We start from the raw sequence: 14,670 nt of genomic DNA on the forward strand, positions 1-14,670 counted from the left end.
ACTAAAGCTAAAAGCTCCACTGTTTATGCAATTATGGTGACACAGTTTATTTTATTCATAGAACTGGAGTAAACTATTGCAATATGATATTATTGTTGTGTAGAGTTGTCTAGCTTCTGTTGTGCTGGGATAGCTAAAGATAGTTAAAGACAAGGCTTTAAAAAGCTAAGAAAACTATCCGACAAACAAATTTTCCCAAATTACTTGGTGGTTCCCATGGTACCTCTCATAACATTCCCAGGATAGATGTGCTATGTGTCAAGCAGTGATTGAGTACATACTGAAGACAGGTAGCGCTGGTACAACAGAACTGGCTTTCTTGTTACCTTATTTATTACCATGGTTGTACACAATTTTAATCCCGTGCAGATGTCTTTATTTTATGATTCCCCTTATAAGTATGGAAAATGGATGTAGGCGTAGAAGAAAATACTTCCTTCGGTTTTGCTTTAAATAATAAGAGTAACAAAACAGATTAATGGGCAGGTTTTTCATTTGAGAAAACATGTCTAATTGAGGTAGATCAGATTGCTAATGAAATGGACTGGTGATGCATGGCAGGAGAGATACAATCTCTGTTACTCTAATGTCTAACTAAAAGTGGCTAATGCAGGGATTTCTTTGATACTCTAGGGAGAGTAATAAGTGATTTGATTATGTTGTCTGAATTCCTGTTACTTGCTTTTAACCTTAGGTTTTTCGTCTGTTTTAACCAGTGTTAGGAGTATTCAGATGCTGTCTGCTGGTTTTTGAAACTTCTGGGTAAATTCCAGTTAATGATACTTCTTCATTTTCTTGAACATCAACTAAATACACTGTATTAGTTGTGCCTCACTGCTGGGCTTTTGTAACTTGGAGTATAGTTAAGTTTGTAGTGAGGAAAAATAAGAGTAGGTTTGACTCCTGTTTGAGCCTGGCTATCAGCTTGGGGCTGGTGTCAAAAAAAGCTGTCCTCCCTGTGTCGGTTCCTTAAATTAGGCTTTTTGGATTTTAGCCTCAGCATGTCACTGTTATTGCTTTGTTGCTATGATACAATACTTACTCATGCAATCCCCTGTAGAATATTAGAAGATCTGAGCTGAAATGTTATGTAACTTACCGATGTTTTTACAGCTGATGTTCATTATTTTGCAGTGTAACAATTCATGTCTTTGTAGTTATCTGAGTGAAATAAGCATATTGCAAGATTTTTATTCAAAAGAAAAATGATTAAAATTGCAGAATTAACATTCAAAAGTATGAATTGTTCTTTATAAGGGAGTAGTAATTGCTAGCTTTTTCAAAAGCTCACTGAAGTTGTTATGCTCATTTAATAGGATCATAACTGTTAGATGGGGAAAGGGAATACAATACAATATTCTGGTGTTTGAACTTCCAGGGCAGAGTGAGTGGTTGGGATTACAGTGGAGGCGTTTCAGTCCATTTTAGCAATTACTTTTTGCTTATGGAAATGAAAGAATTCTATCAGATAATTACTGAACATTAAAACCACTGTTGACTGTTGTTCCAGCCACTAAATAGAAAGTGTTTTGGTAAGAAACTTGAGGAGCTGGCATTATTAAAGAGTGTTTGAGTTGTTAAACTTCAAAATGAAGTTTGTTTAATTAGAATAATGCTTGAACAATAAAGAGAAGCATGAGATCTTTTTGTGATTTGTTCAAATTTTAAAGTGAGACTCAAGATTTTTAATACTCAGTGTTACAAGGCAGTTGCCTTTTTCTTGTCTTTATAATTTCCTTATGATGAAACAGCAGTGCTAAGATCAATACTGCAGTGAATGAATGAAGCAAAGGGATTAGTAGTCTGGCTATAGACAAGTCTTGAAATTTCTTCAGGGGGAGAGCATTCCTTATTTGCACATAAAATTGGAAACAAAAATTTTTCACAAGAACAACTGAAACCCCAACTGACTGATAGATGATGTGATGCTATGTTGCTGGAGTGGCGTAGAACCTCAACAATTAAAAACAAGAATGAAAGGCATGTTAAACCAATTTTTCAGTTAAAACCATGGCTTCTTTTGTTGTGATCGTGCAACTTTTGAGCAGTTACAATGTTTTAAGGATGTATTACATTTAAGTGTACCATACTTAATAATCCATCTCTTTTTAGAGCTAATGTGAAATACTAATGCAGGAATTTTGCTTAACAGCTTATAGAGAAACTGCACTCTAAAATGAAAATGCCAAGTCATAGCCGAACGTGTTGCCTTAATAGGCCAAAAAAGCTGGAAGACCTTACATGACTAAGATTGTAATAAATTATTTAGACCAAAGCATGAAAATTCAGGATTAATCCTTTTGAAATATTGGAGGTGTTTCTTAAGAGAAACATTCATCACATGATGTCAAAAGTATGGGAAGTATTTTGCATTGGGGTAAAGCAACAAGGTTCCCTCAAAGCAGATTTTACAGCTTTTAAGCAGGTTACATAATAAAGGATTAGGGAACAGAATGAGACAAATCGGATGAATGAAAGGTTAGTATGATGCACTGTTTCTGTATATGACTTTCGGTGAGGGTGAGTTGGTACTTATTAATGTCTATGTATTTCAAATAAAGTTAATTCAGGCACTCATTTTCCATAAGTATATTTACTGCCATTTGTTTATCCATTTTTTCTTGTACAAAACACCAATTGTGAATGGCGGGTCTTTCATTCTAATATACTTGAACAGATATTTTTAGTTTTGACAGTATTGCTTATTAATTTGCTGACTATAGAGCATACTATTCCCCATAATAAAAAACCTGATAGCTATGCAAATTTTAGTCAGCAAAATATTTAGAAATCCTGTGTTTACTTCTACAGACTTAAGTGTTGGTTGCTTCTGTTTTTGTTTGTTGTTTTTTTTCTTCTTCTATAGATGCCACCTTCAATGAACAGCAAGATCTTTTTTGTCAGAAGTTGCAACAGTGTTGTGTACTCTTTGACTTCATGGACTCTGTTTCAGACCTGAAAAGCAAAGAAATTAAGAGAGCAACACTGAATGAACTGGTTGAATATGTTTCAACAAATCGTGGAGTGATAGTTGAATCAGCTTATGCTGACATAGTGAAAATGGTAAGTAGAATGTTCTTGTTATATTTTGTATTTTGATAAAATGAATTAATGAGTTTAAAACTCTGATGGCATCTCACTCAGAATTGCTGTTGGTTATTCTGCTTATACAATATAATGTAATTTATTAATGATAACTTGGCTTACAGGATTGTTTAGAAAGGCTTGTAAAAACAAACAACTTGTAAGTTTTAATTATTAGCTGCAATATGATGCATTCAGGTTAATTAAAATGAAAGAACTGGTATATTGCAGATGCTTGCAGTCTGGGTAAGCTTTGAAGTTGTTCTCATTCAGAAAATGGCAATATTTCAGTGCTGCCTGTCTTTAAAAAGGGCAGTGGAATGACAGGCTGAGGTTTTCTGGTAAAGATTCTTGCAGGTACTAGTGTCAAGAGAAAGATTTATCAGTGTAAGAAAGCAACTTTGTAAATACTTTATGTGGCTGTTTGTTACTGTTTTGGCCTTGGAGAGCTGTGCTAGAGTAGTCTTAAGTGGTTTGCTCGAGTTGTAAACCACAGGGTGACTTCTGCTGTGCAATTTCTACAAATAGCGTATTGAATAAGCAACAAAATATTTGTGGTTGTTATCTGCTGACTTTCCCAGGTTTTTTATATGCGTTTTCAAATGCTACATAAGTGATGTTTTAGATATGCCTATACTCCATGTACAGGCAATACAACTGAAGGACATTTGACAATAATCTGAAATATTTTAAAATTGTTTTTTCTAGAAATTTGAGATGTAAAAAGAATGTGGTTAGTGCCCATGCACTTAAGCTAATGGTTCTCTAAACTTTGGTTAAGTTTACATAGGCACAATGCTGACTTTAAAAGTAGCTTTTGGGAACATAAGCAGACCAGTTCAAACATGTGGCCTATGACTTTTGTAGTTTTCTATACAGTGCAAGCTATTTTTTCTTAAGGTTTTGTTTGGGTTTTGTTCTGTGGTTTTTATTTTTTTCTTTTTCTGTGAGCAGCTGATATGGAAGATCAGATCTTTAATATAAATAAGTGTAGAAATTTTGCCATTATACCGAAGGGCTAGGATTACTGAAACCCTTCTAATCATTTTGGCTGTTTCACCAGATGCTTATCAAGTTTTACAAAAGATCTAGGACACTGTTGGTTTTTTTTATAGTTTTGTTTTTTAAAGGACCTGTGTTTCTGCCCTAAATGTTTTTTTACACAAGAAAATAAAGGACAGAGTATGTCCACCTCTTCTTTGGCTTTTTTGTGTTTGCTGCTGGTGGCAGCAAGCCTGAACCCTTGCAGTGTTTTCTTACTCTGCCCTCTATAGCCTCTTGTTAGAAGAAAGAGTATACCAACTAGCCTATCGTACTTGTTGAAGGGAGATTTTCTTTTATATTGGAGTTGTTTTCTTTTCTTGAAGATAAGGTGGTGTTGAGCTGTTCTTTTGAGGTCATTGTTGTTGTGCATATGATTGGGCCCTGTGGATGCTTGTTTCTCCTTCCATAACAAATTTCCATCTCCTTTTCTCCCCTAAAATGACAGAAAATGAAGAAGGCCTTAAATGCTCAGTGAGAGCGTTTTCAGAGTTGAGACAAAAGATCCCTCCAAGCCTGAATAGTATTTCTAGTCTCCCTGGCAACTGGCAGCAGAAAAGGTCTTTGCTGTGAATTAGGACGAAGTACCAGCTTTCAGAAAGAGCTCTGGATGGGTCTCTCCCTCCAAACAACACGTGTGTCAGGCTTGAGGCCTTTCTTTGTAGCAAACCCTCTATGAGATTTAAAAGATTTTTTTGTTTGTTTTTGGACTGTTCAGTGTTACTACCTTAAAATAAAAAGCATTTGAGTTTTTTGCAGAGTTTGAAGGATAGTGGTTTTTGGACGAAAAAGTAGAAACCAGCCCTAATGAAATCCAACTATCATCTGACTGGTAGTGAAGGATGAACAAACTACAAAAATTCCCTGAAAAAGGCCAGAGTGGTATCAGTGGCAGAAGCTGAGCCTATTTCTTTCCAAAGCCCCTTGTCTTTCCCTAGGCCTAGGAGACCTTTCCTCCAGCTTGTAGAGGAAGCAGCCTGGGTTCCTGGGAGTGACCTGAGTCTTGGAGAGGCAAAGTCAACAATCCCTTACAGATATCAAGAGGAAAAAAATGTTGTTCCTGACCAGTGCTTAGGCAAGGTCTGTGCAGGTGAGGAGGTCTCCTAGCATTCCTTCTCTTTACATGGTCTCTGTTACCATGATAACTGCTGGGCCAGTATCACACAATAATGGCTTGTGTAGTTGTTATCACTCTGCTTGGATTCTGAGGTAGGGAGCACTGGGTGAAATGGTATCAATGTTTTTTCAAGCCAGCAAGGATGGAACAAGATCATAAAAAAAAAAAAAATCATCTTTGTTTAGGCAGATGTGCAGGACATATGCTGCAGGATATCTTTTTGGTGCCCTAGGCACCTGATTTTCCTATAGTTTCTTTGCCAAAGCCTTTGAATGAAGAACTGAGGAAGAGTTCTGCTTACAGATAGTTTTAGATGGGCAGCACAGTGATCTGTGCACCTCCTTTCTAGGTCATCTAAAACTAGCATCTTCTCTGTTTGGAAATACTCAGTTCAAAGTATCCTGAAGCTAACAACAAATTAGGGTTCATCACTGTGAACGCTTCCTGGGAAGTTAGAAAGCTCTAGCCTTTCAGGTTTGGGAGTGCAACAGAAGTGTCCCTCCACTACACATTACTCCTCCATCTCCTTGTGCCTGCCAACCTCCCCTCATTCCCCACCAGCATATAAAAATCCAATGTAAATGAGATTGTCCTAGCAGCTTGCTCAAGCTATGAATTTAGAATTTCAAAAAACATGAGGTATCCCTATCTGTATGCTCAGAAATTGGAATTGAATCTAGTATCTCTCCAAATGCTTAGCTCCTTGGGAAGTGTACAGACAATAAGGAACTTCTTTTTTCTTTTTTCTTTTTTTGTTTTAATAAAATACAATTGCTGCATTTTAATACATTAACTGGCGCACTTTCAGATGTCACTTTTACAAAACTTTGAGATTTAGTTTAGAAAGCTAATGCTGGGTTTCTCTGGAAACTTATCCAGCTGTAAAAGACTTTTATTATTTGTATTTCTCAAACCACAGTTTTGAGATAAGACCCCACTTACAAAGGAAAAAGGATGTTTTAAATAATATGAGTGGATATAGTGAAGAACTTGCCCATAGAAAACAGTGGGGGTTTTAATCACATTTTTGATCAATACTATTAGCAAGATGTTAGAAAGAAACAAATGAGATGGGAACCAAAAGTATTTCAAACATAATGAGGTGAATGAATGAGTTCTATAGGGAGTCAGGCTAGTACATAAAAATAGTACAGTTTATTCTAAGTTTCATATGATATCAGGAGACCAATAATGCTAGTAGAAGTACTGAATACTCTGAAAATCATAAAATTAGTTTTGTAAGGATCTGGCAGAGAGGCTTGCTATTTGTTTCTGCTACAGAAGTAGATTCAGTAGTTAGTACCTTTGTTTTGGACTTGAAACTTTTGCATTCTGTACTCTGAGGTTCTGTACTAAAGGGTTGACTGGTTCAGTTCGGCAAAATGCATCTAGAAATGAAAGGATGCATTTTCAAGAGACGTTAACAGAAGACTTGTAAGCAGAGGTAAGGAAGACTCTGTAGGGGACCAATTTGTGTGTTGGGTGTTATTGTTGAGTACCTAATAACAGTAGACAATATCAAATAACAGAACCAGGATTATAGTCTTTGGGTTTGGGCTTGATTAAAATTCACATTCTTTGACTCCTATTTTCCCCCCCTCTCCCGTCAGCCAGTTTCTCCTATGGTCCAGAATCCCGAGTCCCTTCTGTTTCCAATATTAAAGGACAACTGTACTGTTTTGTTTTTTTCTTTTTTTTTTCCTGCTGTGCAGTAAACTAGGAGACTGCTGTAGTGCCCATCCATACAGAACGTCATTGCCCTTCTACTCCAGAGCAGCAGTGCCTGCAGCTTTACCGTGTAACGACAGGAGACAGTGACAGGACATAGAATGAAGCGCATAGGAGGAAATGAAAAGTTAGTTTATGCAATAGCTTTATATCTTGTTTAATGAGGCAGCTGATGCTTCTATGCAGAGGCAGCTGGGTGACTTCAGGACTTTTTTAAAGTCCTTTTGCAAGATTCTTCAAACACCTTGGAGACTCCACGGAAGCTATGCAGTAGCATTTGCTGCCAACTGTCAAACATTTTCTTTTGTGTTTAGTAGGCTTGGGTGGTTAGCAGCTATTTGAAATAGACTTGATCGAAAAGACTAAAGAGTTTTAAAGATGATTGAAAAAGTTGGGCTAAACGTGTTCCTGAAAAAACAGTAGAAAATGCAGAAATGAAAATAACTGCATGTTCTTTTCTGTTCATGTTAAAGAGATTTAAAATACAGTATGTTGCATCTGGCAGAAGATATGACATTTATTTTTCTCTTGACATCTGAAAGATTGGTCTTCTACCCAGACTTCCATATAATTCAAAAATACCTGAAGAAACCTTTTTAAACTTGCTCTTTTCAAATTGATTTGATATGACTATATCATACTTAAAGTAACTTGGTAGCTATTTTTCTTAGTTTTTTTAAAGTTACTTTGTGTTAAATCAGAAAGTTATGATTGTTATGTATTTCTGACTTCCCAAAACCTTGAAACATTTTGAAATCATGAAAGGTGAAAAATGGTAAACAGTTCTTCAGTTCTTACTTGAAAGTGAGAAATATCTTGAAATTAAGTGAACAACTCTAAAATTAGGTATATTTTTGGGATTGTCTGCCTTGCTCATGAAGAAACCACTGTTTAAATCATAATTGGTTAGTCATACTGTATTTGTTGTCTTATATAAAAACTCAACTCTGTGTCACATACTTTAAAATTGTCTTTATAAGGGGAAACTGACATTTTCTTTCAATTTTCATAGTTTCAGAGAAAAAATTTAAATATGACCGTGTCTAGCTACAAACTTGTAAAACAGTTGAGGCAAAAGTTACTTTCTTATTATTTTCATTCCTCTCTTTCAGACTTTTGGCTGTTTGGATTTAGCAGTTTTGAAAAAATAAAAATAAGTGATGATTATGTTACTCTTTTTTTAAGATGTTTTTATTTCTTGTAATTTTAGGATAAAAGCAGTACATTGCTGAGAGTGATCTGTGAAAACATAAAAAGTGATACAATTCAACAATTTTTTTTCTCTTGCAGATTAGTTCTAATATTTTCAGAACACTTCCACCTAGTGATAACCCAGATTTTGATCCAGAAGAAGATGAACCAACTCTTGAAGCCTCATGGCCCCACATACAGGTATACTATTCCTTTATTTTCAAGATTTCTTGTAAGGCAAGAACTGTGAATGGATACTTAGTCATTTTGTGCTTTTGCTAAGAATGTCAAAATTGCTTATATAATACAATTGAGTTTCTATACTTGGGAGGGAAAAAAGTGGTGCTTTTCTTAATGTGTATAAATATGGCAGAATGTAAGCCTTCCAAATTGCTTAAATACTTTTTAACAGAGTGGTTGCACCTGAATTATCCATATATTTTTGTTCTTTACTTAGGAGGCTTGTTTTCTGCACTTCAGCAACTTTTTTGTGTGACTTCAATAAAATATAAGTGGATGTTAACAGTTTGGTTTCTTGTGACAATAACAAGAAGTAGAGTAGTAGCCTTTATTTGTTTTTTTGAGCAAGAAATAGATATCTCCTCATTTCTTCCCATCCTGTTCCCTCCATGCAAAAACTTTACAGTATAGGTGTCGTTGTTTGGTAACAGTTGGCTAGTTATTCTGTTGTTGTACTCCTGTGCCAATCTTGTGATTTTTATAGCATTGCTGTATCAGTCATGTGATTGACTTGCAATACTGCTGAATATTTTTTTTGTTCAATTAACTGTTAAAAGTTGAACAAACCTAAATTGCTTATATAAGTAGTAGTTATGTAGCAACTCCTAGTAGTGGGTGGAAGATTAATAGCTACTGCCCATCTGCATACCATTCTCTCCCCTCTCTTACGAGAGTTAAAATGCTACTCTGTCCCTATAATATTACAGTTCTAATGTATCAACAAATGCTCTTATTTAAAAACTGTACTTCTATTGGCTATAAAAAGTACGTGTTCAGGATAGTATTTGAGACTTATACCAAGTAAGAAACAAGTTATCACCAAAAACAACTCTGCGGGTTAAAGGCTGTGATAATAATAATCTTATATATGGCTGATTCTGATTTTGTAGGAGAAATGGCTATAACTGAACTAGATGAGAAGCTTGATTTTGTAGGGGTGGGAGGGTGCAAGGGCTGTGCAAATGTCTCTTATAGTCAGTAGTGGCATCATCTGACTTCAAAATGCCCCTGTCTCTCAGGAGTAAAATTTGTAAATGTTAGCTTGGTTCACTTTAGGTTGTAAGTAAACTATAGCTCTTTTTATAGAAAAAGACTTGTGCTTTCTGCAACCAGTTCACTTTTGCTTTAGGCTTGTCTAAGAGAAATTGAAAGAGGTTCATAGCCCCTGGTATTATTTGAAATTTTACTTTCAGCTTTTTCCTTTGCCTTTTTCTAAATGAGTTTTGGTCAGGCTGCCTGATCATTGTGGATTTCGCTCTCCTGCATCAGTTGTTCATCCTGTCCTTGGAATAGATTGCTTATTACAGCACAATGGAAACGGTTTGTGTTTTCCTCTCCTTTATTTTACAGTTCATGTGCTACCGGATGGTAGAAGACTTGAGTTTGATAACTTGCTAATTGCCATCCAGGAGCACAAAGCTGCTGAAAGTGCCAGATTTTGTGTATGAAGGAAGGGGGTGTGCACACCCATTCCTACCCCCCCCCAATGAAAACCCATTATTACTTTTGGTGTAGTCTAAAGAACTGCTTGGGTGCAGGGGGTGTGGATGTTTTGCTGGCTGTGATTTGTGATTGCTCAGTTACAAACAAATTCAGAATTTTATCCTGATCTGGCAGTCAGGTAGCCAGTTTTCTAGGAGGGAGAAGGAAACAAATCTGAATCTCTACTCTTCTCTGGTTGAATCTGTTGGCATTTCTCTATAAAATAGCATGATAGAAAATGGCTTATTAAATTACCAGTGTGTGTAGTCACAACAAAAGACTCTAGACCTTCAGTAAAGCAAGTGCCACTTGAAAGACATTGCTTTAAAGCAAATACCTAAGATGGCTTGTAACAGCCCAACTAGGTTGAACAGGTTGGTGTTAAAGCTACTGTGTATTTTGAAGCTTGGGGAGTTTCAGACTTGGTGGAATTGATAGCTTAAACCAGTAATATTCTAGTGGTCTCTGCAAGAAAGAAGATTGAATCACCAAAGTAATAGGAGTTATATTTCATAGCTCTTTGACCTAAGCAGACCAATTTTGAGAACCAGAATGCCTAACTCCAACAGTTCTCCCATGATTTAGTATTTCCAATGGTAATGCTTCAGTTAAACTCAAGAAAGTTGAACATACTTTTTTTAAGGTAGGAGCAGCCAGTATCTGGTATCTGTTGGCTAGAATCCATTCTTGTCACCCTACTTGATAGTTGTTGCTATGCTTCTGAGTTTGCAAACATTAGCATACAGGAGAAGGGAGAGGCCGAGAGGCTGACTAGCCAGAAACAGCCATTGCAGCTTCCTTCCTGAAATGCCTCTGAAGCTTCATGGATTTCCCAAGGTTCCCAAGGATTTCTGAAGTTATTTGATCCTTTTACCAGCTGTACATGTTCTAGGAGCAGTGGTACTAATTATCAGGAAGCTACATGATTCTGTAAGCATCAGAACTGCATAAATGCTCCTTCAGTGCACATAACTTCCCTGAGATACATCTCAGAAACTGTATTTTTTAGCACTACATTTTGTTTTTCTGAAAGCTCTTTAAGAACAGTAGCAACAATTGTGGTTCCAGAATTGCATGTGTTTATATGAAGCATTCAAATGGTTACTAATGCATACTCTCCCTATATTAGAAATGAGACATGTAACTGATTAATTTGTTGTATATATTGTGAATCTTGCATTAATATTTACTTGTTCTATTTTATAGAAGAGATGTACCTTGGTTTTGATCCCAATTGATACCTTAAACTTAGTCTTGGACAGGTTGTGCCAACAGCATTATGCTTTAACTACTTGATGTCTATCGCAGTCTCTGTATCTATTTATGGAAAGAAGCCATGTCCTTCCTCCTCTTGTCCTTCAGGGAAAACAAAATATGCCAGTTTAGTCTTCACTTGTAAAAGGTGCTCTAACCCAGGACAACTCTAGTGGCTCCTTCTCTGTATCATTTCAGGTTTGAATAAACTTCCTCAAGCATGTGTAGGGCTGTGCATCTCTATCTGTACTGTCAGTATCTTCCTGGAATATCCCAGGATTTCATTAGTTGCTTCCATGGCTTCGTTGTGTAAATGGATCTTAGTCATCCTATGGCTAACCCTTTCTCAGCTTAAAGGCTTGCAAATGCGTAGCAGAGCTTTTTCTTGGATCTCTAACTGTGACTTTGCAATCCTTGAGTTTCATCCTGTATTTATCACTCCAGGCCTTCAGGGTCAACTGGTCCTTTCCTATTGATAACCTGACATACTTTTTTTTTCTCCCCCCCCCCAGTGGTAGCTTCCAATATTGTGTCATTGTCTAAGCAGTTATCACACATAACTATTCTTTGTTGTGATCACTGACAGAAATATTTGATATAGGAATTTATTACAGAAATATTTAATGAAATTTAATTCCAACATTAATCTATGAAGTTGTGCCAATAGCCTTCCTCCAGCCATATGTTTCCCATTTCAATACAGGCCACTAATGAATTTAGCTAGTACTACCTTGAAAAAGATCAGTAGAATCATGGAATGGTTTGGGTTGCAAGGGACCTTTAAAGATCATGTTGTCCAACCCCCCAGCCATGGTCAGGGATACCTTCAACTAGAGCTGGTGGCTCAGAGCTCCATCCAACCTGAACTTAAGTATTTCCAGGGATGGGGCATCTACCACCTCTCTGGGCAACCTGTTCCAGTGTTTCTCCACCCTCATTGTGAAAAACTTCTTCCTTATATCTAATCTAAATCTATGCTGGTTTAGTTTAAAACCATTACCCCTTGTCCTATCGCAACAGGCCCTCCTAAAAAGTTTGTCTCTATCTTTCTTATAAGCCCCGTTTAAATACTGAAAGGCTGCAATAAAGTCTCCCCGCAGCCTTCTCTTCTGCAGGTTGAACAAGCCCAACTCTCTCAGCCTTTCTTCACAGGAGAGGAGTTCCATCCCTCTGATCATTTTTGTGGCCCTCCTCTCGACCTGCTCCAACAGTTCCATGTCTTTCCTGCGCTGAGGGCTCCAGAGCTGAACACAGAACTCCAGGTGGGGTCTCACCAGAGCAGAGTAAAGGTGCGGAATCACCTCCCTCAACCTGCTGGTCATGCTTCTTTTGACACAGCCCAGGATACGGTTGGCCTTCTGGGCTGCGAGTGCACGTTGCCAGCTCGCGTCCGGCTTTTCATCCACCAGTACCCCAAGCCTTTCTCCGCAGGGCTGCTCTCAATCCCTTTGTCCTCCAGCCTGTACTGATAGTAGGGGTCGCCCCTACCCAGGTGCAGGACCTTGCACTTGGCCTTGCTGAACCTCCTGAGGTTCACGTGGGACCACTTCTCAAGCTTGTCCAGGTCCCCCTGGATGGCATCCCGTCTCTCGGGCATCAATTGCACCACTCAGCTTGGTGTCATTCACAAGCTTGCTGAGGGTGCACTCAATTCCACTGTCTGTGTGACTGATGAAATTACTAAACAGCCATGGGTGATACCTTTGTAAGACAGAGGATGGAGTATGGTAATATTTAAAATTATATTATTGGATTGTCTATTACCAAGCTTTTAAAAATTCTGTCCTGTGTTGTCTACTGTGCAACTGTGTGCTGTTGTGTTTATGCACCAGAAGACTAATTAAGGCTGTATGGGGAAGCTTGGGTTTTGATACAGTTCTGTTACATGAAATTTGTATACATTCAAAATGCTGATATGAAAAGCTTTTGTTGCAGTCTGTCAGAGGGGAAAAAAGAGTGAAGGGGAACTTGTGTTTCTGAGATTCTGCTTTGCAGATACAGCATACCCTCCTTGAGGCTATGCATAAGTAACTGTAATCTCAAATGTTGTAGATAAAAAGCACTTCTCCCAAGTGAACTTCATAATTATAATTATGAATTACTCAGGTGTTAGCTCTCCGTTTAATAAGCACACATAGTGGTAATAACTGAAATACGTGCCTGTGAGTATGACCACAGCTCTGTTTGGGTTTTATTTAGAAGTCCAGTCAGTGATGATGTTATGTATCTAAATTGCATTTTAGTATTATTACTGATCAGTTGTTTAACTAACATGTAGTTAAGAAATAGGCATTGAGAACATAAACAGCCCTGAATGTATCTAAACCTAAGACATCTGTCGTCTCAATTCTGTCTTGGGTAAGAGATGCCTTACATGTATTTTATAAATCTGCCACTTTTATGGAAGTACAGTATTTTGTCTTGGACTTTTGATAAACCCCAAAATATGGGACTTGTGCTCTGGTTTCTTCATGCCTCTCTCGGCTACCTTGCTAGCTCTTTCTCCTGTCTGTCTTTTCATCTGTGGGCATTGTGGGATCATAGCCAATGGGGACTTGAACTCAATAGAAATAATATACTACAAAATATAAAGGATGTTGAAGGTAAATCTGCAGAGGGTCCTGTTGTTTGAATTGAGCGTCCAGGATATAGAAACCTAATGTTAAGCCAAACTCTTAAGTTCCTGTGTATTCATTCAGCTTTTTAATATGACTTTTCATTTTTGGACTTTGAAGCCGAAACTTAATTTCAGGAACACTTAGGAGATTTTTTCTTTATCTCTTTAAGGAATTATGTGATGTTAGAGCATGTAATTTTACCCTCAGTGTTGATAAGTGTTTGGTAACTTATTTCTACATAATAAATTCTTATTACAGTAGGAAATGTGAATCTATGTAATACTTGGAACTTATTTTTGTCTAACAGTGATATTTCAGCAGATTATTTATTAATCTTTGACTCTTCTGGGAATTAAAGTGTTCTTGATACTTACTGTAATTCTTCCAGTAGATTCCAGTAGAAGGCTGTGATTAAGCAGTGATGTTTTGTACCTTTTACACATGTGAATAGAACCACTTGACTTGGGGGGGGTCTGACACTTGACAGGGGCTGAGGTCTGTGTAATGGTGTACTTACTAACTTCAAAATTTTCATTTCAATATTTGTAGTTGGTGTATGAATTTTTTCTGAGGTTTTTGGAGAGCCCGGATTTTCAGCCTAGCATTGCAAAGCGATATATTGACCAGAAATTTGTACAGCAGGTAAGTAGAGAGCTTTTCCACCCCCAGATTTAAAGATCACCTCTCAAGCTTATCAGATGACTGTACAGCTGTGGAGAATATTAAAGCTTTTGTGTTGACAGGGGGTTAAATTTTAGTTGTTCCAACAGTGGTTTCTGCCAAACACTAAATAAACAGTACATCATACTACACAGGCTATATGTAATTAGTAACTTCAGAAACCCTTTGTTTTCAGGAATCAGCCTCATTGCTTTGCAATGCAAGATATTTGTAATTTGTAAATACAAGTTGTGT

At 37.2% G+C, this 14,670-nt stretch overlaps 1 protein-coding gene across 1 annotated transcript in view; it reads left to right on the forward strand.

Moving 5' to 3' along the window:
- Nucleotides 1–14,670, forward strand: part of PPP2R5A (protein phosphatase 2 regulatory subunit B'alpha) — a 46,570-nt gene that overhangs the window by 16,328 nt on the left and 15,572 nt on the right. The window contains exons 2-4 of the mRNA XM_049833491.1: nucleotides 2,867–3,063; nucleotides 8,261–8,362; nucleotides 14,305–14,397. Of these exons, the coding sequence (XP_049689448.1) occupies nucleotides 2,867–3,063; nucleotides 8,261–8,362; nucleotides 14,305–14,397 (392 nt within the window). The remainder of the gene's footprint in view (nucleotides 1–2,866; nucleotides 3,064–8,260; nucleotides 8,363–14,304; nucleotides 14,398–14,670) is intronic.

Source organism: Accipiter gentilis, chromosome 30 (genome assembly GCF_929443795.1).
Source record: "Accipiter gentilis chromosome 30, bAccGen1.1, whole genome shotgun sequence".
Lineage (NCBI taxonomy): Eukaryota > Metazoa > Chordata > Aves > Accipitriformes > Accipitridae > Astur > Astur gentilis.